The 24,267-nt window shown below is 36.2% G+C and overlaps 1 protein-coding gene across 2 annotated transcripts in view; it reads right to left on the reverse strand.

Moving 5' to 3' along the window:
* Positions 1-24,267, reverse strand: part of LOC121946550 (uncharacterized) — a 44,633-nt gene that overhangs the window by 15,473 nt on the left and 4,893 nt on the right. The window contains exons 2-10 of one of the 2 annotated variants that reach the window (XM_088073598.1): positions 11,515-11,658; positions 7,376-7,631; positions 6,814-6,890; positions 6,041-6,302; positions 3,485-3,601; positions 2,086-2,109; positions 1,876-1,917; positions 869-900; positions 440-524 (exon numbers count right to left, since the gene is read on the reverse strand). In XM_088073598.1, coding sequence (XP_087929724.1) covers positions 440-524; positions 869-900; positions 1,876-1,917; positions 2,086-2,109; positions 3,485-3,601; positions 6,041-6,302; positions 6,814-6,890; positions 7,376-7,631; positions 11,515-11,658 — 1,039 coding nt within the window. Of the gene's footprint in view, positions 1-439; positions 525-868; positions 901-1,875; positions 1,918-2,085; positions 2,110-3,484; positions 3,602-6,040; positions 6,303-6,813; positions 6,951-7,375; positions 7,632-11,514; positions 11,659-24,267 lie in introns of both variants that reach the window. The other variant, XM_042491163.2, reaches the window with a different exon arrangement.

The raw sequence follows: 24,267 nt of genomic DNA on the forward strand, positions 1-24,267 counted from the left end.
ATTAGATTATTTTCTCTTAACAAAATGCCTATACGCATATATATATAACAAAGACTCCAATAAAGTTATTAACAGTAAATACAAAATATAATAAATCTGAATCCACAGGATGATGGGAACCTTCTTTAAAAGGTATACTTTGCTTTGCCAAGTATCATTTCACCTCCAAATGACCCTTAAAGTTTAGTATTACATCTTCTCTGTATATATATTTAAGTAATAATATCCCCATAGCTTAGTGTTTTTGTTTTGTTGTGTTTTATTTTGTTTTTGCTTCTTTTCTTTAGTTTTTTAGCTTTGTACTTTTCCTTTTTAAATCATAATTTCAAATGCACAAATGGAAACCTGATGTATTTCTGGAACTGCAATTGCACTGTAATTTGAGCATCTGTGAATAAAAACAAATCTTAAAAAAGAGGGTAACTCAATGGGTTTTTACCTCGAGAGCGTGTGTGTACTGCTCCAGTTTCTTGTCGATCTTGGAAACAGCCATGGGAGGTGGCGTCTTCTTTATGTTGCTGGTGCTTTAAACAAATGGATAAATGTTCAGGTTAGTTGTGGCACAAGTATATTTCTGTTAGAAATCTGCTGTTGAACAAGTGTCATACTATTGATGCACGTGAGCTAAATACACCACAGGACAAGTCTGGGTATGACTTTATTAAAGCAGTGTGTCTGTGTAGAAACCAGACTTTCTTCTGAACTCTTTTGCTCTTTATTTTTGTACCTGCAAATAAATAGGATTTTTGGTACCTGAAGCATTTCAAAGAAGTGAAGTAGCACTGGCAACTACTAATAGAAGAAAATTAGTTTTCAGCAGGTTTTTTTTTTGTTTTATTCATGTCAAGACACACAAACACAGACTCACCTTTTCTTCAGAGACTCAGCTCTCTCTATGATCTGAGGGGACAATTCAAACATTTGATGGTTAAAACTCACAATGATTATACTGATAACACACACTTGGGAAATGGCCAATGGTAACACATATTTGTATAGAAGCAGGCTGCAGTTAAGAGCTACAAACTGGCACGAATTTGTAATTTTTTGCACAGATCGAGGCAGGGAGCATGTTCCCTGACTGCTTTGCACATGAGGTTTTTCGAGATCCCCTAAAATCTAGAACACTGAAAACAAATGAGCTGTTCAAGGTGTTACTTTATTTATCCTTCCAGCTGTCAGGGTTGTTTTATCACATTGTGGACATTTGCTGAGTGCTTGCACAAAGACTGGTGGAAGAGACTTGATGTCTGTTTACTTGTCTGTGTTTTGAATGAAAAAACATGTATTTAAAATAACAATGAACTGTATTTATAGACCGTTATTTAAACCAAGTGCTTAAACTGGGATTAACACAAATCTGCAATGAGGAAATAAAATCATACAATTAAGGATTGCAAAAACAAGATACCAAACAATAACATAAGATTAAAATAAAAATATTAACACTCTGAAACCTGGATCGACATCAGTTTTCTTGTGCAACAGATGCTTTTCACAGGCATTTAAACCCATGAAACCTGAGCAAACTGGTTTGATTTGTAAAAATGCAACAAGCATCTTGGCACAAAATGTCCCACAAATTGCAAGGAATATGGAAAAGCTGGCAAGAATGAACAAGAAAAAAGTGACACTAAAGAGAGAGAGGGAGAAAGTTATTAGAAAAAAAAGATAAAACAGAGAACTAATTATAATTACATATTTAAAGATAATTATATTTCATTTTTAGCACATTTTCTTGCTTGATTGTTTGTTAGTTTGTTACCATTTGTCTTTACTGCTGATTTTCAGGTATTTTTCTAGTATACTGTATATCACTAAGTTTATATCAGCTGGTGACCTTTGACCCTGACACTCATCCACAGCAGCACTCACCGTGCATTTACCGTCTGTTGAGACTCTGCTGTTCACTTCATCCTGTAAAGAGACACACTGTTTAAAAACAGATCGCTGCAGCTGTCAACAGATTCAACTAAATTACATTTTTTTTGTATAATTATGACATTTATTTAGTTACACTTATTTCTAACATAAAGTGCGAAATTCAAGTCAATGCCAACAATCAGAAGACATGCAGAGACTTACTGGATAAAACTGAATGAGGAGTTTCTGGAAGAAGAGCAGGGAGCATGAAATAAACATAGCATGGTTAAAATCAGTGATTCATCACAGTCAATGAGAAGCGTTAACATCATTTTGATTACTGGCAGCCTGTAACGCTGATCTCCCTGATCCAACATGTTGGTCAGAATCTGCAGCTTTTTAATTAATTATTTTTTATTCCAGAGCAACATTCTTAATACAAACAGAAAACTTGGGTTTATGGGAAATGTAGTTTAAGAGGAAAACCCCTTAAATTCCTAGTTGAGCTGACATTATAGTGTGCACTCTGCAAATGTGTTATCAAAAAAAATATGATGAATGATTAGATATCTAATCAGGACTTTACTACTACTTACTACTACATTACTGCATTAGTCTGTTATTTTATAGCTTCATGTTTTGGTTGCAGAATATCGCTGCATGTGGAGAGATTTGATGCATAAGCAAAGGCAGATTATCAAGTGTCCAATTTGGTTATTAAAATACGGCAACAAAATAGCAGCTCGAAAACTCTGTTCACGTTAGAGGACATCAAAATCTGATGGTTCATGGCAATTTTTACTGTAACTCCTAGGGCCCGCTTTGATCAAAATCAAGCTTATTACAAATATTACACATTAATATTATTTTCTACTTTTATTTTTGTCAACCAACATCAGTCCTAATCTTAAACATGAAATAGTCATTAGTTTTCAGAATTTTAACTCCGTAAATGCCACAAAGTTTTTAGATTAAAACAAAAACACAAAAAATAAAGAATTATTTTCAATATACTACAGACAAGGTATATGTTGTTTGTTTTTTTTTTTTTGATTATCACATTCGGAGCTATGTCAATCATTTGCAGCAATATTATTTGTGACAGAGCACCTCATAAAAATAGCAAGTATTTTCTCCAAATGTCAAATATGGTAAAAATGACGCTATCAGGTAGAAAATAGCAAAAAGTACAAATTCCGAGACCGAAGCCCAGAATGACACCCAGAAATAATACAAAGCATCTTTTCATGCTTTGATGGCTGTGGGATCAAAAACTGCAGTTTGAATAGGTTTCAATGGCACATTTTTTGCATTTAACAGTATGAATGTAACAATTTTGTTTACAGAGTGTGTTTTAGACTTATTGTAGAAGCTGAACTGGAAATTCCAAAATTAAACAAAAACTCATAATCTTTCCAAAATGTATGCCTTATGCATGAACACAGCCAAAATTATCCAAAAACTGAAGAATCAAAGGTGCATAAAATGCACCAAACAGTCCTTAAGGGTTAATTTTCTCCATTTAACAGTCACTTTTTGATGCTGGTGTTCACTTCAGTGTCACAGTATTTACATCTGGAAAACTTGCTTGTACAGACCCTCTTATGATTTGATGAGATACCTTAAATGTCGGGCTCATGGGGCCGTAGTTAACTGACTCTTCGCCTTCGCTGCTGCTGCAGAGAGAAACTGCAGATCTTCTGGTCACCTCCTCACTCCTCCTGCCCTCCACTGGCCTCTAGGAAAACACCAAATATCGGCAAATGTTTTAATTTCATATGCAGAAGTCTCATCAATAGTTAGAGATCAGTATAACAGTATCATACATTTCTTATTGTATATTGCCTCAAGAAAGGTTTTCCTCAATACCTGTTCTTTCTCTGGTTAAAACTCTTAAAAACGTGTTCACACTGTTCCCCCTCGCTGTGTTATTTGGTGGCAAAAGACTAATAAAAGTCTGGAAAGAGCTAAAAGTAGGAATTTGTTACAACATCTCACATCATAGCTGCTTTCGTCAAGCCTCAGTTCTGCACCCCGCGAGCCAAAGCTGCATTCTTTTACTTTATTACTTTAAGATCTGAGGCCAAATTCTGTGAGTTTTCTAATAAGCATGCATATGTATTATTAAATGTTTTATGAAACACTGTGAGAAACAATACATGTTTGGTGTTAGCTCAGCACACTACTGCTTAGCAGTGAAAGTATTTATAAATAATTGGGGTAGAACTTGCAGTTCCTACCAGAAACCAGCCATAACACCACAAAATGTAAGAGAAAACATACAAATTAGAGATCCAGTCATGAAGATGAAAAATACAAAAAGTTTGTCTTGTTATCATACAGCACAAATCTGGAATAACCTTCCAGATAATGTTAGACAAGTTCGACTCCAACAACTTTTAAGTCGAAGCTAAAAAAGTTGCATTTTTACACTGCTTCCTCCGCCCACTAATTACTGCAAACTTGTTTTTAACTGGACTGTATGACATTTTAAATAATCTTTATCTTTAGACCTTTTGTCTGCCCTTTTGATGCTTTTTAATGGTGATTTTTATTTTAAAAGTTGTTGACCAATAACTATAATAATACAACAACAATAATAAAAACTTTATCTATGCAGTACTTGAAAAAAATGACAAGTCGGTGGTGGTTAAACCTGGATTAAAACATTACAGGACTGCAAAGAGGACATTTAAATCACACAATTAAAATAATACACAATAAAATGGAATTAAATACCCCGAAACCATATAAGATTAAAACAATGTTATTTATAAAACTAATAAGAAACTGAAATTAAAAAAAAACAAAAAAGTGTGCTCGCATTAATAGAAAGTGATTTAAAGAGACGCTAATGCAGGCAGGCAGTTTTATACAGAGTAATGTTTTTAAGAGTTGAACCCTGTTTAGTTTGATTTCACTGACGTGCACAATGACGCACATGCATGTGCATGCAAGTGATGTGATACACATTCCTGCCGACGGTTTCACGCTGTTCCACTGATTAAGAGGAAGTAATGCGCCAAGAAATGCAGCTGTGCATCAGCAAAGTTAGGAAAGCGCTAGTTAACAAGAAAATAAACATTGCACACTTTGTACTTTAAAAATAAGCTTTGTAAATGTTTTATGAGGAAGGAAATAGATTTTTTGTTTGTTGTTGAGAATTAACACAATGTGTTTTAGTGGGTAACACTGAATGTAAACAGAACGTTTGTTAACAAGAAAGCTCCACAGGGGTACCTTTTTTTTTATCAAAGACGTGTATCTGCTTGAAAATCTGAATGTGCTCAACAAATACGACAATCTGCTCAATAGATAAGAGGAAATCTAAGCAGAACTGACAGTTTAGACTGAGAATGATGCTAAAAAAATGGTCGTGAGTATTCAAAAAGGAAACTATTCCTCCTCCGGGGAGCATGATGCTCAGTAAATGCAGCATTTCCAACACATTCCTTTGTTTATGGCAGTCCATCACAACCTAAACATCTGACGCCACAAAAAATAAATAAATTTGGAGCTGGACTGTTCATTAGGAGCGCTGCTGAAATACACTGTTCAGTTATGAATTGCAAGACACTCTCTGAGCACAGAACTTACTCTGGGCACAAATGGAGCAGCAGAAGCCAGGTGCAGTGAAAGTGAAACTTAATCGTTCATTCTGTCGGGTCTAAAAGTTTGCCACAGCTGCTGCTTCTCCTCTCCATTAATCTGCTCTAAACAGCTCTGAACAGATCGACAGATCAATTAATCACCCCGCAATACAAACTGCTGCTGAGGAAAAAAAATAACTTGTGGAGAGCTCCGCCTGTGTTGTGTTCACAGACCCGTAATTTACAGAGGGGACACAGAATGATGCTGCCTTGTCGTCAGCGACAGCCACACTAATCTCTAATTCTGTGGAAAACAGTGAAATGTTATGGAGCTTTCGCTGCTATTATTGTTATCTTTGTTTTTTTTTAAAATCTCGTTTATAATAGAATTAGTGGTGTGAAAGTTGAGCCAGTCAACAAAAACAATAGGACTTATCCTCTGGCGACAGTGAATATCCACAGCAATGTTCATTAGTTTTCAATCTTGCCACAAACTAAAGTATTGGCCGAGGAGAAATTTCAACATGACAAAAAGTCAGGGAATCTCCAAAGTAGTTTATAGTTAATAAGAATATTAATTAGCCAACCTTGTCTGGAGTCTTGTGCTCTTCCTCCTCCCGGTCTTTCTGCTCCTCATCCTCCCGCTGTTTCTCCTCCCTCCTGAGATGAAGGTCTGCCTTCTCTTCATGTGTGAAGCTCAGTTCTTCCTCTTCCTGATCATCTTCATCTCTGGGGCTCTGTCTGGTTTCTACAGACCTCCACTCCCTCTGCAGAGCAGCTTGCATCTCCTGCACCCCTCCCTTCTGTTTCTCCTGCTCCACCTCCCCATCCACCCTGCAGGCCGATCCACTGTGGAGGACATGATTTTAGTGGTTGATAAGGGTGGAAGGTTACTTATTGAAGAAATGAGCATGTTCAGATCCCAAAATACTAACACATCACACACTGAAAACATGTCACTTTAAAAAAGAGAGACATAAAACCAGCTAATTAACTGGGTTTTTTTTTACATATTTTTTCTCTTTTTTTCCTGACTTGTTTTTAACTTTATTATTATTATTATTATTATTATTATTATTATTATTATTATTATTATTATTATTATTATTATTATTATTATTATTATTATTATTAATATTATTATTATTATTATTATTATTATTATTATTATTATCATTATTACTGTTTTGTCATATATGTGTTTATAATATATATTCATTGGACTGTAAAGAGAAAAGTTTGGGCTATTTGCTGAAATAATAGGTTCATTTCAACATCTCCTCTATGTTGTGTGTTCTTTGTATTGACTTTGAGTTTAATAAACATAAAGGGGAAAAAAGCCAATGTGTGGAGACCGCACCGTGGCCTCATCGTCCCCGCTGCCAGGTATGATGTCCTGTCTGCTGGTTGGCCCATGGCGTGCTGCAGCCTGGCGTCCTGTGACATGAAGACCGATGAGCTGTATGACATCCTGCCCTCTTTTCTATTGCTGGACAACTAAAATGAACAATAGCAAAGCCGTTGAAATATTGCTTGTTCTTTTTTTAGCTTTTAGTTTACTTGTACACAAATTACATAAAAGTTAAATAAATAAAAAAAACCTGTCAAGAGAGGTCAAGAAGCAAGAGGCTTATACAAACGCACCCCTCTTAAATTTGAAAACAACAAACAATAACAAAAGCAAAGAAAAAAAACATTTTACAGTAAAATACAGCAAAAGATAAATGATAAAAAAGAGCAAAAACAATAACCCGTGAGTTAACATTAATCCAAAGACCAAGAAGTACATATAATTCAGTCCAGTGTGTGAAGAAAAAAGGAAATGTATATATACAAAAAATGAAAATATTAATTAAACATCATGAATGAAGTGTAATGATCATCATCATTTCTTGAGTAATTTTAGCTGCAGGTTGGTGTACCTTCTCTGGAGGTCTTGTTGAAGCCTCCTGGGACTGACTGCTTTGTTGCGGTTCACCTCCCTCCTCCTCCTCTTTCTCCTGCTGCTGTTTCTCCTCTTCAGCCTCTGGTTTCCACTGTGGCGGTCTCTGCACTCTGGCCCTGCAGTCATCCTGCACCTCCTGCTCATTACGACTCTCCAGCCGGTGACTCCAGTCGCTGAAGCCTTCGTCCTCCTCCAGAACCAAACAACATCTGGGCTTCAGCTCCTCATCCAACCTGAGGAGAATGCAGGGGAGAACCGTTACCTTTTTTCACCAATATAGCTGTGATTTTTGTATTGGTTCAGTTTCACGGTGCACAACAGAAGTAGCAAAATCATGATTTACACTGATCACCTGCAAACTCTTTTTCAGTTGTTACAGACATTGTTTTAACACAAAAGACAAGCATGAACCAACTATCAGTAAAACCACTAAACACTCTCTTTTCTGACAATTTTTTCGCTTGACTTCTCCATTTTTCCCCATTTTAGGTTGTTTTGGGGGAATCTTTCCTTAGTCGATGTGTAGGTCTAAGGACAGAGAGATATGCTTTAAAGCCCTCTGAGGCAAATTGTGATTTGGGGATAATGGGGTTTATAAAAAAATTTGACTTGACTGGACTTGACATAGTTGCCTTCTTCTTCCCTTTTTCTATATGACACACACACACACACACACACACACACACACACACACACACACACACACACACACACAGATGTCCTCATGATTTATGCTTAAAGTCAAGAAAAAACTTATTTTTGAGAGCCAGCTTTTGGGGTTTTGAACCAATTTTTGGTCCAAATGCTCTGAACTGTGTAAAATTAGCTGCAGGAATCAGAACTGAACTGGATCCATGTTGTTGGAAAAGTTAGTGCAGTAATCGGATGGACGAGATGTGATGTCAGGCTATTGTTGGAAATTTTACTTTGAAGAGTTGCAGATGTAATGCATCATTGTCAGCAGCTGAGAGGATTTATTGTACATAATTTCTAGTTTGAATTAGTAAATCCAAAGCTTTATTTCTGAACTTGGATGAACCCCTCTAGACTGAATACACTTCTGTATTCAGCATATATATTGGGTTGTCACAATGCTTGGTTTACAGTATGTAATTCCACTTTATTTTTACACGTGTCTTTTTAAAATCCCACAACTGTCTCTTCCTGTTAAGTGTCATAAAATCATGCGTTCACTTTGTGGTGACAGATCATTCTCTCTGAGATCAATTAAGGTTTCGACTGAGGCATTAATCCTGAGGCTTCACTGACAAATGTCCCAGCCAATCAAACTCTGCCACGCTGCCATTGTTAGCTTCATCTCCATCTCATTTGCCCAAATCTGCTTGCTACATCCTAGTGTTGCCAAAATAATTTATCAAAAATATTACTGATTCCGAACATTTAAAACAGTTTCCTGCAGTATCATCACACCAGAACCAACTGCATTGTTTTCTCTTATTGTTACTACAGTCGCTCTGCTGTTTTCTGCAGCTTTAATTACAAAATATATTTTGCCATCAATGCCAATTTTTCCCAGATTCATCAATGGTCATTATGGTATTGTATCAAAGTAAGAAATGCCATTATGCGTGCCAAAGATGCTAAATCCAGATCTGAATGGTGAGGTTTAAAACTGCAAAATCTAAATGGTGTGAATGTCTCCTGTCGCTGCTAATGGATTTTTTTTTTTTTATCGGGCAAATGGGTATGACTCAGAGGTTTCCTAGAGGGCAGAGTGTTGAGCCTGGTGGCAGGTGGCAGACAGGACCAGCAGCTTTAGACTCCATGGCAACGGAGACGGTGTCCATGGAAACAACAAACAGAGAGTCACTGCAGCTGCCCGATCCAGGTCAGCTCCAATCAGCAGACTGGATCTCATCAGCTCTAACTAAACACCTAAAAGATGATGTTTTGTTCAAGAGAAACTCAAGTGTTTGATGGGCAGTCTATCACTCACACACACTCACACACACACACACACACACACACACACAGACACAGACACAGACACAGACACACACACACACACACACACACAGAGACACGCACACACACCCACATACACAGTCAAACTGTTGGCTGAACAACGCAAACACAGTTAATACTGTTACCTTCTGAGTTCAGTATGAAATTTAGCTGATTGTTAGTTGATCCTTTGTTATGTGTATGATTACATTTTTCAGTCCTGTTTGTCTATTAACACGGTGTCTCAAAAACAACTACAACAACCAACAACAAATTTGGTGGGATGTAAAGCCACAGGCTGAGGTAAAAGTTATTCTTTATGGTGTGGATAGTGCAACCAGGTAGCCCTTTTTTATAGTTGCTTAGATATAAAAGTTTAATGATTTGATTAATAACTTCTCAAACATGGGGCAAAAAACAAATCGAGAAATTTTTCAAGACTTTTTGCCCAGAATTCTTTTTTATTCCTTTTTTTAACCAAAGTTAATATATAACTCCAAAAATTAAAAGAAAAATGTTAGAATTATTATTTTTTTGGATTGCCACAGCATTTTCATATAATTTAAGTATGAAAAAACCCAAAATAATTTAATCACTTATATCATTTTTAATCCAAGAAGCATGGCTAAAATACAAATTATTTCATTTTCTTTTTGAGAGGTGAGTTTATCCCAGTGGTGGAAGAAGTACTCAAATATTGTACTTCTGTAAAAATAGTAATACCACAGTGTAAAAATACTCTGCCAAGTAAAGTAAGTAAAAGCACACAATTATTTGCCTGAAAATATACTTAAAGTACCAAAGGTATACATAGTAGCTTTGCAGAATTGCTCATTTAAAATAATAATAAAAATAAAAATAAAAATAATAATAATAATAATAATAATAATAATAATAATAATAATAATAATAATAATAATAATAATAATGCATTACTATAAAAGAGTCATTAATGCTGCAGCTGGTAAAGGTGGAGCTAATATGAATAACTTTATACACCTCTATCTATAATGATACATCAGAATTTAGTAGTTGCTTATATATTTTGGATTGGGAAAGTGAGTAACTATGGCTGTCAATTAAATTTAGTTTCATAAAAAGCAGAATATTTGCCTCCCAATTAAAGGAGCATAAAATGGAGATACTCAAGTAGAAGTACCTCACAGTTGTATTTGTACTGTGCTTAAGTAAAAATAATTAGTAACATTCAGCCATTGGTTTGTCATCTGATAGCAGCAGACTGAGCCTTTAGATAGTTTGGCTATTTTGTGCACCACAACTCTGCTAAATGATGTGCTCTAAAGTTTGACCTCTGGTATTGATAATTTGGGAAACTTGTGCACCTGCTGATGGAACTTCTGTGTCTGTAGTAGATTAGGATTATCTAAATCTCTTAACAAGAAAAATCATTAAGATAATAACTGAACCAGTGAATAGTGAATTGTTGGATGAGTGAACTGCATTTTACGCTACAGTGCTGTGATTCTGCTCAGTAGCTCACAGACTCAGAAGATGAGGATTGTTTTCCCTAAGGAGACGTCAGACGGCACTCTCAGCTTATTCACCTGCAGCATCGCTGGACTGTAACTGATCTACTGATTACACACAAACAAACAGCTCATTTCCACTATAATCAGCACTGCAGGTGATGGAAACTCAGCTGTAAACATCAAGGACAGCTTCATGCAAACAAACCGGTCAGCTCATCTTCGAAATTCAAAACACAGGACTCAAATTTGCCTGATTCACTGTCTTGCTTAACGTTAGATGGGAAAATAGGCAGCTGACTGCAGTATACGTCATGTAGTCTTTTATAAAAGAGGGGGGCTGAGGTCATGATTGTAAGCTGTGTGTGCCCATCGGTGTGCTTGTGATCAATGGCTTTGTTAAAGATTGGCAGGAACTCGATAAAGATCAGATTTGCTACTGCGCAGACTCTGGCACCAAATATTACTACATATTTTGGCTTCATTTTTGTACAGTAGGGTACTGGAGGCACGTCATCCATCTTTACATACTGAGACTGCAGTTAATCTTCTAAGACTGTGGTGAATCTAAAGCCACATTACAACAAGCTTTCACAGGTAATGTTTACGTGTAGTGAGCCAGCTGAAAGGCCTGTACAGAGTAAAATGTGTGTGTCGAACTCACTCTGTGCTGTGTGTGCAGAGCTCGTTGTGTTGGGGCGGCTCCGGCCAGGAAGGGCTCCTCTGTTCCCTCTGCGTCTCCCTGGCTCTCCTCCTTCGCTCCCGCTCCAACTCCTCCGCATCCTCCTGGCTCCGCTGGGCCGTCAAACTGCAACCAACATGGACACCAACAAGCTGTAATCACACTCCTGAAACACACTCCAAAAACTCTCAGTTAAGATCCTTTAGGAGCCAGTTCTCTTCCAAGGATGACAAGCTGGATTAAAATTTAGCTGGAGAACCTGTACATGTGAAAAGTCAGCAGCAGTATTGGGGTTCACAGTGATATTTACCTCTTTACATGCAATCTTGCTGTTTTTAATCTCGTAAATTGCTTGAAAGGTTTTTAAAGTCATCTTACTCCAACTCATTGGCAGTATCCCATGTAGTTTATGTTTTGTGTCTGTTTGCTCTTAACTGAAGCTATTTAATGTTTACACTACACTCTTTAAACCCAAAATCCAAACCATATTTTTTATACACGCTTCTCCAAATTAATTGTGACATATTTGATATCTTTAGACATTTAAAAAGATGCATTTTTGTTGGTTTTACCAATGTTTAACAAAATGAATTTGTATTAACTGTTATTACAATCAATGGTCTAAGACGTTAAATAGAATCAATAAAGCTGAAAAAAATAAACAAATATCAACAAAAAAGTTGTGTTTTTTTCTTTCACAAAGCTTTCATCTGTATGATGCCACTTAAACACAATCTGGAAGACTTTTTTCTGTCGAAGAGATGTTGCAACATTTTCGCTCCACTGCCTCACCACTGTCAAGCACAGCGCTCCCAGATCTCGCCATTTCCAGGAGCTCAAAAGCTGCAGATACTTACATGGTTAAAAGCATGTGGACAACCAAACATTACACCTACATGCAATTATCGAAAACGTCATTCTTAAATAATGGGCATTAATCTGCTGCATAACAGCCTCTGATTTCTGGTTTCAGACTTTCCTCTGGATGTTGAGCCAGGCTGCAGGGATTTACCCCCATTCAGACACAAGAGCTTTAGTGAGGTCCAACACTGATTTCGGGTGATCAGATCTGGCTCGTTCCACTTTGTTCCTACGGTGTTAAATGGGGTTGAGGTCAGGGCTTTGTGCAGGTCAGTCAAATTCTTCCACACCGAACTGGAAAATCAATTTCTTTTCGGGCCTGGCTTTGTGTACAGGACTCATGTTGAAACCAGAAGAGGTCGAGCCCAGTTTGTTTCCACAGAATTGAAAGAACATTCCAGCTGGTGATCAGCATCGCTGGATGTTGATATTTCAGTTCAGGTTGTAACGTCAGATGACTAAAACTTAATGTCAGGACAACCTCTGATGAAACATGCTCTCATCCTAAGTCATTACATATTGCCACTTTGCAGTGGACTTCCACATCTACATTATACGCTCAAGGTAATCTAATGCATCTGATGCTGCTACCACGATGTCAGCAAAATCACATGATGGCACAGATGGTCAGGTTTAGGCAAAAGAGGCACATGGGTCCAGCAGTGTATCATGCTGACATAAAGTTGGCTTTTGGCGTCAGGATCTTACGCCGAACACAAACACAAACAGAATGAGAACAGGCTGTCAGATGCCAGAATCATCTTGATGTAGAATATCAAAAGTTAGTTGAAAGGAGAAGAAAACCAAACATCTGCAAAACATCATAATAGTAACGTCCACATAACAAGAAATTCTCACATCGGTAGACATCTAAAATATCGTCAACCTGGTTTTCATTCCAACTAAAATTTAAAATCTGTCAAACATCTTTCTGATGTCATATTGACATCCTGTGCCAGCTTGGATGACTGTCTAAAATAACAAGAGAAATTATGAAGCATGATCATGATTAATGTTCTATCATAATGTGATTGAACATTAAGATTTATTTCAATTTGAGGCCAAACCTCTAAAAAGTAGATTGAAGGGGGGATATAATGCAGGTAGATATAGTGATGATAGATTCTGTACGAGTCTAGAAATGAAAACCATGTTACCTGCTCCACGCAGTATGTTGGCAGCCAACTACACATGATTCACATTTCCTATTTGTTATTTTTTTGCTATAACAGTGAACGATATTTATAGAAAAGTTGATGTATGAGGATTTTAAAATCATAGGAAAAAATTAGTTGTTCTTCTCTTTCATAGAGAACTCATTCAGTTCTTCTCTTTCCAAAAGGGCGGGACTTAAAAAACAATAACTCTTTTTATTGTCAAAGCACATCTGGTGGAGCTGGAGCCAGCTGCTGTGCTGTTTCACTTCAGTTCAACCTCTGGAGAGAAACAAAGAGAGAGGGAGGGGGAGGTGAAGAGACGGAGGAGGAGGAGGAGGATGGAGAGAGACTGTAATCCTCTGTAGCTCCATCTCGTCATGCACGTGGAGGTCTGGAGAAAATCTTGTCAAAAAACTGGAATAATAAACTTTGGAAATATTCAGTCAGCCATTAGAAATCACACATCTCGGGAGAGCACCTGTTGTTGGACTTTGGGTGGGTGCAAACATGTTTTTCCGAAGCATGATGTCATTGTTTTTAAAGAATAATTACAGTTTATAACTATGATTTGGCTATGATGACACTGTAATCACTTAAGTTATTGCTGAGATCTCAAAGAATGTGGTGCCATTACTAAAAATGTCTGACTGGTTTAAACCTACACGGGTGGGGGATTAAGGGGTTCGTCAAACTGATTTAAAAGAGAATACAGATGCTGGTACCGTCTGTTGGAAACATTTATCACAGTTTACAACTTTTACCAACTGCACTTTAGTTTTGCAAACATAGTTTTCCTGCACAGTGAGTAGTAATTATCAACATTTCAGATACACTCCCTTTTAATATTACTTTCAAATAAAGCACTTAAGCCAAATGGCCAAATGTTTTAAACATCTTTAAAACCTGTCTAATTATTGAAATGGTCAGTCTGATCTCACTCCCAGGGCAGTGCCCCCTGGCATCCCTAAAATGATGCTGGGGGCATTCTTTAGCACCGATATGAGGCGCACAAGGCTTTCAACCAACCAACCAACCAACCAACCAACCAACCAACGCACCCATCCGCATCATTACTAGACATTCACAGCAACAGACATTGTTTAAAGTCAGCTAAGGGCAGGTGAGAAGGGATGTGTCCAACAAGAACAGGACTTTGACCCAGGAGACTGGTGTTCGTGTCCCATGTGAAACTAAGGCCACGTTTAGACGAGCACGGTCCTACTTAAAATGAAAAAGTACTTTGTGTTTTTCAAAACATCTGCGGTCATATTATAACATTGTGAGAACGATCCTTGTGTACACAGATCCGCAAAAACAACCAAAAATGCTGTAGTATGAAAGCCAGGCCTGTAGTTGGCGGTGTAACTTTGTAATGACACACCATAGAAGAACACCATGCGCATGAGCGAAGTGCGGACATGACGTCACTGTTCTCACAGGATCCGTGCATTGCCAGTTTACTCGGTGACAGAAGGGATTGTGTTTTCAAGAGATTAAATTAAAAGACAAAATCTACAGTCCTATATCTATATTTAAAGTTTTTTTTTTTTTTTTTTTTTTTTTTATTAATGTATGTACCAACATACAATGATTACAAAGAAAATATTACATACAAATTTCCATATATACCAACACCTACACCATACACTGTGCGCACTCTTGGTACACTTTTCGAGCCCAAAAAAAAAAAAACATTCAAACACTCGTACATTCATACCTACATATATACCAAAGATTTGACATAATCTCTTCTCATCATGCAAGTTCCTTATACATATCTAAATTGTATATTTCATTTTTTTATACATACACAGCTTTAATTTATTTAAGTTTTTTTTTCTTTCCTTTTCTTCTTCTTCCTTCTAACCCAAAATTAATCATACACAGTACGTTTTATAATAAATTTGTACCCAGCAAATGAAAAGAAAATGGTTGTTTTTAGTCTCTTATTTGAATCCAAAATTATTCAGAGTATGTCCCAGAATATTTTTTCCCATTTTTTTTTGTGAGTGCATAATTTGCCTAGATTTGCCGCTATGACTTTTTCAAGTGTGAATTTTTGGTGTAATTTATTTTTAAATCTAGTTATACATAGATCTTCCTTTGATTTCCCCTTAAAAATTAAGATTTTTCCCACAAAATATATTGTATTCACTACATTGATTTGAAAGTTCTCAAACTCTCCAAACATCACGTTAATGGGACAAATGTCTATTTTAATTTTGAATTCAAACAACCATTTCTGAACAGCCATCCAAAATTGGGCCACATATGGGCAAAAGTAAAACAGATGCATTAAATCTTCCTCTTCAACCCCACAGAATCTGCACCACGAGTTTCCTGTGATGTTACATAATTTAAGATGCTTATTAGTTGCTATAATTCTATAAAATATCTTTAGTTGAAACATCCTTGAGTAAGTGTCTATAGCACTAACATATATTCCTAAAATAGTGTTTCCAAAGAATAGGGAGGTTGAATTCATCTTCCCATTTCCTGCAGATTCTATGGGGAAAAAAGGCTGTCCCAGATGTATGTAAATAAAACATGTATATCTTTTGTTTATGTTCGCTTGCCATGCATTGCACCTACTCTGTGGTTTACATACTAATAACTTAATTTTTCCTTTTATAAACGCTTGTTTCCATTTAATTGGTATTGCAGATAATAATTGATTATACTGGAATTGTTTGACACAAACTCCAAATCTACTACAAAACTCTGAATATGAGAACATTTCACCAGAAGTATTAATAAGATCATTGATAAACATAACTCCGGCTTGTAAACATGTATTCCACAGGAAAGGTTGACCATTTATTAATATATTAGAATTCATCCATAATAATTGATTTTGAAACTCATAAACGCTCGCCTGGAGGATAGTATTGGAAATTTAGCCATGATTTCAATGCATCTTTGAAGAATGTGGATATGCCATCAAGGTTGTTTTGTAATATATAATCAATATGGGTATTTTTTAACTGAAAATAGATAAATAGTTTACTTTTGAAAAATTCATATTTATTTGTTAATCCAAGGCTAGATATCCAGTTTGATTAAGATAGATTTTTTTATCCATGAGGCTTTCAGAGATTCATTCATCATCTCTAGATTTTTTAAATTGAGTCCCCATTTTCTAGTGAATTGTACACGTATTGTCGCTTAATCTTATCTGGTTTATTGTTCCAGATAAATTTAAACATTTTTTGTTCAAAAAGTTTTAGAAATGATTTCTCTGGGGAAGGATTGTAATCATTAAATGCACAAATTGTGGAATGACTAAAGAGTTTATTATGTAACTTTACCCATTAAGGATAAATGAATTCCTCTCCATGGAAGTAATAGTTTCTCCACTTTCTTCATTCTATTTTCATAATTGAATTTTACCGTGTCTTTTAAATTATTAAATATATGTATACCCAGAATTTTAACATCATTGTCTGTCCATTTCACTGGTGCTGCAGATTTTAACTGATAGTCTGTTCCAAGAATATTTCCTAGTCTCATAATTGCACATTTCTCGTAGTTTGGCTTTAGCCCTGAATGAATTGAGAATATATTCAATTCCTTAATTAGCTCATTGAGAGATTCTTCTTCTGGTTGTAAAAGAAAGTTACATCATCGGCATATACATTGTGAGTTTACATTCTCTATTGTGCAATTGCAGACCTTTTATTGCTACATTATTTCTGATTCTGATGGCCAATATTTCCATACATAAAATAAATAAATAAGGTGATAGAGCACAATTTCGCTGCGGACTCCTCTAGATAGTGCAATACTGTCCGATAAATATCCATAATTTAGTATTTTACTGGTTGGTTGATTATAAAAAAGTCTGTACCCATCTTATAATATTTTTTCCCAAAATTAAAAAACTTAAGAGTATTGTAAATAAAATTCCAGTTTACTTTGTCAAAAGCCTTTTCCAAATCTGAGATAAACAGAATACCAGGTTTATTATATGTTTGACAATCTTCTATTAAATCGATGATGTGTCTAATATTTTCACCAATGAATCTACTCTTTGATAAATCCTACCTGCTCATGATTTATGATATTGCCTATAACCTTTTTTTTTTATACGTGAAGCTATACATTTAGCAAGTATGCGGTTATCACAGCAGCAAAGTAATGTTAAGGGCCTCCAATTTTCCATTTTTGTTGGTCTTATATTGGCCATCAGAATTTTGTTTCAACAGCAGCGTAAATGACACCTTGTTTTGTGTTTCTGACAGAAAACCATTGACATAAGAGTAATTAAATGAAGCTAAAAGATAAGTTTTGAGTTCATTGAAGAAGGTGGAATATACCTCTATCGAATACCATCCAAACCACTAGCTTTACCCGAGAGAAAGATCTAACAGCCTCGAGGATTTCATCTTCCGTTAAATCTCCTCACAAGATTGCTGTAGTTCTGTTGTAAGTTGCACTCTATTGGACCTGGAGGAAAAATATTGTAGTTGCAGGATTCTGTGTTTTCCTCATGTAAAATAGTTTTGAAAATATTCCACTTCCATATTTAAAATCTCTTGAGGGTTTATAATAGTACTGTTTGGTGTAGTTAAGCTGGTTATATTTTTTTTAGCTATATTTCTTTGCTGTAGTCTTAAAAACTGTAAAGTACATTTTTCCCCCCGTTCCATCCATACAGCCTTAGATTGGGTTATTTGGCCTATGGCACGTTCATAGTATATGTTCTCTAGCTCATCTTGTTTTTTGTTCTAATATTTCAGAGAGCTCCCTGTGAATAAGCTTTGTCTATTTCCTCATTTAGTTCTTTAATTTCTTTAATTAGACCATTTTTCTTTTGTGTAGTTTCTTTTTTTTTAATTGATGATTTTTTATACAGTGTCCTCTAAAGGCACACTTAAATGTCCCAAACGATATGAGGATTGGCTGTTTTTCATTTATCTGGAAGAATTCATTTATGAACTGTTTTGTATTATCAATAAATTCTGGGTTATTCAGGAGATTTATTAAATTTCCAGTATCCTTTTCCTCGTGGGTATTCTGATGTTATTATTTTGAGGCATACTATAGAGTGATCCGATCTCAGTTTTTTCACCAATATAAGATTTTGTTATTTTTTGAAACCAAAGAAAAGGATATAAGGAAATAATCAAGTCGGCTAGCCTGCTTCCTCTACGCCAGGAATATCTTGGACCCTGGTTCAAACTCCATATATCCACTAAATCTAATGATGCTTTCACCTTTCTATTTCAATTAAAGCTTGTGGGTGGTTATTAATAGTAGTTATACTGCTCTGTCCATTTTTATGTTCAGAACAGTATTAAAATCTCCTGTTATGATGACATGTGATTTCTCTGTATTAACTTGATTGAAAATATTTTCAAAAAAAACTGCATTATCATCATTAGGGCCATATAAGTTGATTAACTGTATGTTCAAATTATCAATAGTTAGGTCCATGATTATCCATCTGCCTTCTGAATCTGATAGTAAATTATGAATAGTGTAAGGCAGATCTTTTTTAAGCATAATCATAACTCCTCTGCTGTTACTGACTGTGGGTTAAAGTAAATTTCACCATCCCATTCCGACCTCCAGAGTGCTTCTTTTTCAGGTGTTGAATGGGTTTCTTGCAGACAAAAAATTTTTATATCAGATTTATCTTTAAGCCACGTAAATACTTCTTGTCTTTTGGTACAGCTTGCCAGCCCATTGCAATTATATGTTGAGATCTCTATACCATGTGCCATTTAAAAAAATATATTGTTTGTTTTAAACTCATAATTACCTTTTATTATTCTCATTTTTAAATCCCTATACTAAGTACTTGCATGACATACCTGCATTCATACACACACACATAAACATGCACCCCTCAAGTAAGAAAAGAACTTATAACCTAAAAGTTCATCATTCTACGTGGTGTCCGGTCCCAAAAAAAAAAAAAGAATAAAAAATTTCATTAGCTCCAGAAATGTGGGGAAATAAGCACAAAAATTGATAAAGTGTAGACTTGGGAGATTATTTTCACCTTTTAATCAAAAGGAAACAAAGTAAATCAATTTCTTTCTAGCTCCCATAATTTTCTTCACATGAAAAGGCAAAAATATCCAATAAACAGGCGAAGGAAAAAAAAAAAAAAAAAAAAAATCTTGTCTTCTTTTTTTTTTTAGTTCATGTCTTTCCTCCATTCAAAAGAGAAAAAAATAATCCTAACTGTTTTTTTTTTTCCCTCTGTCCTCCTCGTTGTCCTTTTTTTTTTTTTTTTTTTTTTTTCCCTTTCTTTCTCTCAATCCTCGCTGCTGCGGCGCGGAAACAGAGACGTCGCCGATGGTTGTGACGTCACTTGTCAGCGACTTTGTTTTGATTAAACAGCTCGCCGTTAACATATAATTTATCCATTACCAGACGAACTTTTGTCCTTGCTCTTTAAGCGAGATCATTACAGGAACAGTTCGCGTCTTTTTTACCACAACTTCCTTTGGATATTGCTTGGTAATAACGAAGGGAGAGCCTTTCAACATTTTGCTCAAGGAAAGAATGTGGTCGACTTGCTTAGAATTTGCAAATTTGATCACAATTGGTCTGGATTTACCTGTGAGACGCCGTCCTAGTCTGTGTGCTCTCTCAATCTGTATGGCTTTTGCGTCCTCCTCGGAAAACCCCAGATGGTTCCTCAAAAAGCATCGGACGAGTGTCTCCGCAGCCTGGTAAGTCTCGTGAGGCTGCTCTTGTATTCCCATGATTAGCAGGTTGTCTCTCATGGATCTGCACTGTAAATCCAGTACAGCTGCTTTCAGTTTCTTGTTTTCACTCGTCAGGACCTCTGCTGTTTGTTTTAGTTTCCCAACGTCTTCTTTTAGTGTTTTATTGACCTTTTCAATCTGCTCCATGGTGTTGTGGGCAAAATCCACTGACTTTTTTAGTTCTGCCACATCAGTTTTCAATTCATCCAGTACGTCGAGCTTTTTGAGTTGTTTAAAAATGCTGTGCAGCATTTCCCGATCTCCTGCAGTAAATGTGAAGCTTTCATCGATCGCTTGAGACAGCAGGTCTCTAGATCTCTAGAGTCTGGCTGTCCTTGTTCTGTCGGCATTATTCCAACCAGCTCTTGCCACGTGCGTTCAAAAAATGTTAGAAGTACGCCAAACTTCACTAGCTTTATCAGCTCTTAAGTTTATAGTCTCCTTCTGCAGGTTGTTCTCAAAGTTCTGCTCGTAAAGGGAGCGTATTGAGATCACATTTTAGTGGGACTATTGACGACCTTAGTTGGTGTTACTCAGTGCGGCTCCGTGCGGCCATCTTCTTCAAACAAAAAAATTTCACAAGTCTTGCTCTTAAAGATTATATATTATATATATATTTAAAGTTTACATGTTAAAAGGTATTCTATGCAGTATTTTTGGTTACTGTGAAAGTGAAATAGAAAACCAACCCCAGATTCACTCTCGTTTGGCGTTTTTTTCCTAAATATATTTGCTTTTTTTTCCCCCCACAACGCTGTGTCTCTTGAATGCTGCTTATGGTGTAGTGCTACCTTTTTATAAAGCCCTGACCTCTTGTGAACATTGTGGGCTGCAAACTCATAAATGTTGTGAGCACCGAGAATAAGAAGAACATAAAAAACAGGCAGAGGGTAGAGTCTCTGCAGAAAAATACACAACACACTTCAAGTGGGTCATAAGTGATGATTGAGAGAGATTACTTCTGTATGAGTCTATGCATTGCTTTTAGGAAAATCCTGCATAGTAGGGATTTAATGTGAGACTACAGCAGTCTGAGTTGGTAAGTTAAATCATTAAGTGGATATCTTCCAAAGTTACCTCATATTAGCTTAAAAAAATAAACTTTGCATTTTGCACAGGCCGATGACTGGTGAAATCTGCTGGTAAAAGCAAATGTGAATTTAGTCCCAACACTGCAGAGGCATCATGGAAGAAAAACAGGCCAAAGCCTCAAGCTTGTTGGTTCTCATTAAAAGAAAACATTAAACACGCAAACCAGTTGCCTTTGTGTTGGCCGGTAGTGAGTAGATTGAATGAAAAGGCCTTCACCCAAAAATATGACAAATTCTCCCAACAATGTCAGTTCATCAAACATTTGGCTGAATGAAATCAACAAGAAAAAGAAAATCTTCAAAATTCAAAAGTCTGATGACTGTCACTGGTGCTGGCGAGTGATTCAAACAGTCAAACATGCTGCGGTCATTATCATGTGGGAAGGTGACCTAAATAAGATCAAACTCACTAGAGATGTAGCAGGAGCCATATTGGCAAAGTCCATCTTTAGTTTGCTATAAATCAATTTGATGTGTGATAGGGATATGTTGGATCTCAGTCAGGCAATTTTTTGGAGGGAACTGGGTCAACTGGATATTAGGCTTAACTGTCTGGACCTCATCATTGTTGGCTGAAGGAGGAAAAGCATGAAATCCTCAAAGGACCTTTCTGTGCTGTTGCATGTTAAAGAGCTTTAGTCAGTAAATACAAATCATTTCACTCCTTACAAGAAAAGAGACTGATTTATCTCATCCTATGGATCAAACATCTTGTCCACACAAGTGATTATCTCATCATCAAGATGGGCATTTTGTGCAAACAAGATAATAACTTGTGCAGATAATATCCTCTCACTTACAACTTGTCAGATATCAGCTCTTGGTCAGTGGCCTTGCACATCAAACTAGATTATCTAGGTATGCCTCTAGCATCAGTTTTGGACGCTCAGGGACAGCGTGTCTATGTTCACTCATTACATACATTGCAACTTTTTAAAATGAACTTCTGTTTTCACAGGAAATGTGCAGTTTCCGTTTGTTAAATGCATACAGTCTCTTTTTAAAATAAAGTTTTAAACAAAGGTGAAATCATAGTTTTTAGGTTTACTTCCTTAGGTTTAGGCAACAAAAGTCTGTGGTTATAAAAACATCATGTTTTGGCTTAAAATATGCACATTTATTACTGCTGACATGTAATGTTGCATGAGATAAGTCATATATGCCGCAGGACATATATCACAGGCTAAAATGCTACACATACAGCACACTACATCGCTATCTAAATAACTTGACTTTTGGTCTCATGGGTGGTAAATTTGCGAATCCTATGACCGGCCTTACTCTCCCTTTGAGTGGCTAGTGCTCGTTTGTGCACGCCAAGCACCACTGATCAAGCGTCAGAATTTGACAAGGTGGGAGTGAGGTTGCTTGTGCAAACCTTGTCTCTGTTTATATGCAACTAATTTGCAACAGTGAATATGTTTCAAAATGGATTCTGTTTTCTATTAAATGGGACTTATTATGCTTTTTGGGTTTTTCCCTTTTCTTCATTGTTTTGGATAGCATTTTCTGGACTTTTAGATATCCTTCTGCATCTGCTCCTCACATTCAAGGATGACACATGACAACCAACGTCAGAACATCAGCAAACGCACATGCTGGCACAGATGGTTTAGGGGAATGGATTAGGGGAAGGAGGTTCATAGTCAGGTGTAAAAAAAAAAAACTTCAAATTCGGAAATGAAGCAAACACCAGACTCCCAAAGTCTGTTGTTTGTGGGACCCATCCACCGTGTTGAGAACTTATGCCAAAAGTACTGTCAAAGCGGCGCTAATTCACGATTCTGGAATGACAATGGGCTGATTTGTATATTTCATATTTAGTGGACATGTTAAAACTTTTTGTTTCTTTACATTGCAATTATCAATTTTATGTTGTGACATCACTGTTTTTGTTTAGGTACAAATAACACGTGCTTAGGGTTCGAGAAAGATGCTTTTTTTTAACTTAAAATACCCAATTTGGATGCTGCAAACACAGCTGAAAATGTCCTGAACTTGTTAGGAAATGCCACTTTGTTGGTTTTGAACAGAAGTCTGCTGTTCTCTAATGTCACCCCAACCATCCCTTCCTCATCTGATGAGGAACTCAGCTCATATACAAGTAATCTGAACTTTGTTATGAACCGTACAAATGTAACATAGCCAGGGTTTGCAGAAGTGTATTTTCTTAATTTCAGAATAAATATTGCACTTATTTTTGAAGACAAAGTTGTGGAGCCTGAAGTTCTGTATGCAGATTTTCTCTGTAGTGTTTGAAGTTTAAATAGGGACATGTCAGCTTTATTCTGTTTAATTTTCTTATATAATGTTTGTATGTCATGTTTCTGCTGTTTATTTCATTAAAAAAAGTTATTTGCTTTATTTTTTATTTGTCTGTGTTTTTTAGTCTTCATTGCTGTTTGCATTGTTTATTTAGGTGAGACATCTTCATATCCCTTCATGGAGGTTTTATCTCACCTGCAAAATCTGTTTTAATCTGTTGCTTAACTTGTTGTGGTTTTATTGTGCCAATAAAAGAAATACAGTTAAAAAACCCCATTTTAAATCAAAATATTTTAATAAAATATTTTAAAAGTAAAATTAAATTAAACCAATTGCACATATTGAGTCCAGCATTATTAAACTTTTTATGGTAATGTTTTAGGCACTCACATCACTTAGGTAAGTTAGGGAAAGATCATAGTCTGGTCTAATGAATTCAGCAGTGACTTCAGACACATGTTTATTAATTAGGCTACTCAGTCGAAACCAAAATCTTTTCCTAACCTTAACCAAAGTGCTTTTGCTGCCAAACCACAAACGGGATCTTGCATGCACTCTGTAGTTTAAGTCCTGAGCTTTATACGCCCTTCAACCACTCTGACCACCTCTTTGTGACTCAAGTACGGAAGATGAAAGCAG

This window comes from Plectropomus leopardus, chromosome 1 (genome assembly GCF_026936395.1).
Source record: "Plectropomus leopardus strain MGB_pleo_1.0 chromosome 1, ASM2693639v1, whole genome shotgun sequence".
NCBI classification, from domain to species: Eukaryota; Metazoa; Chordata; class Actinopteri; order Perciformes; family Serranidae; genus Plectropomus; species Plectropomus leopardus.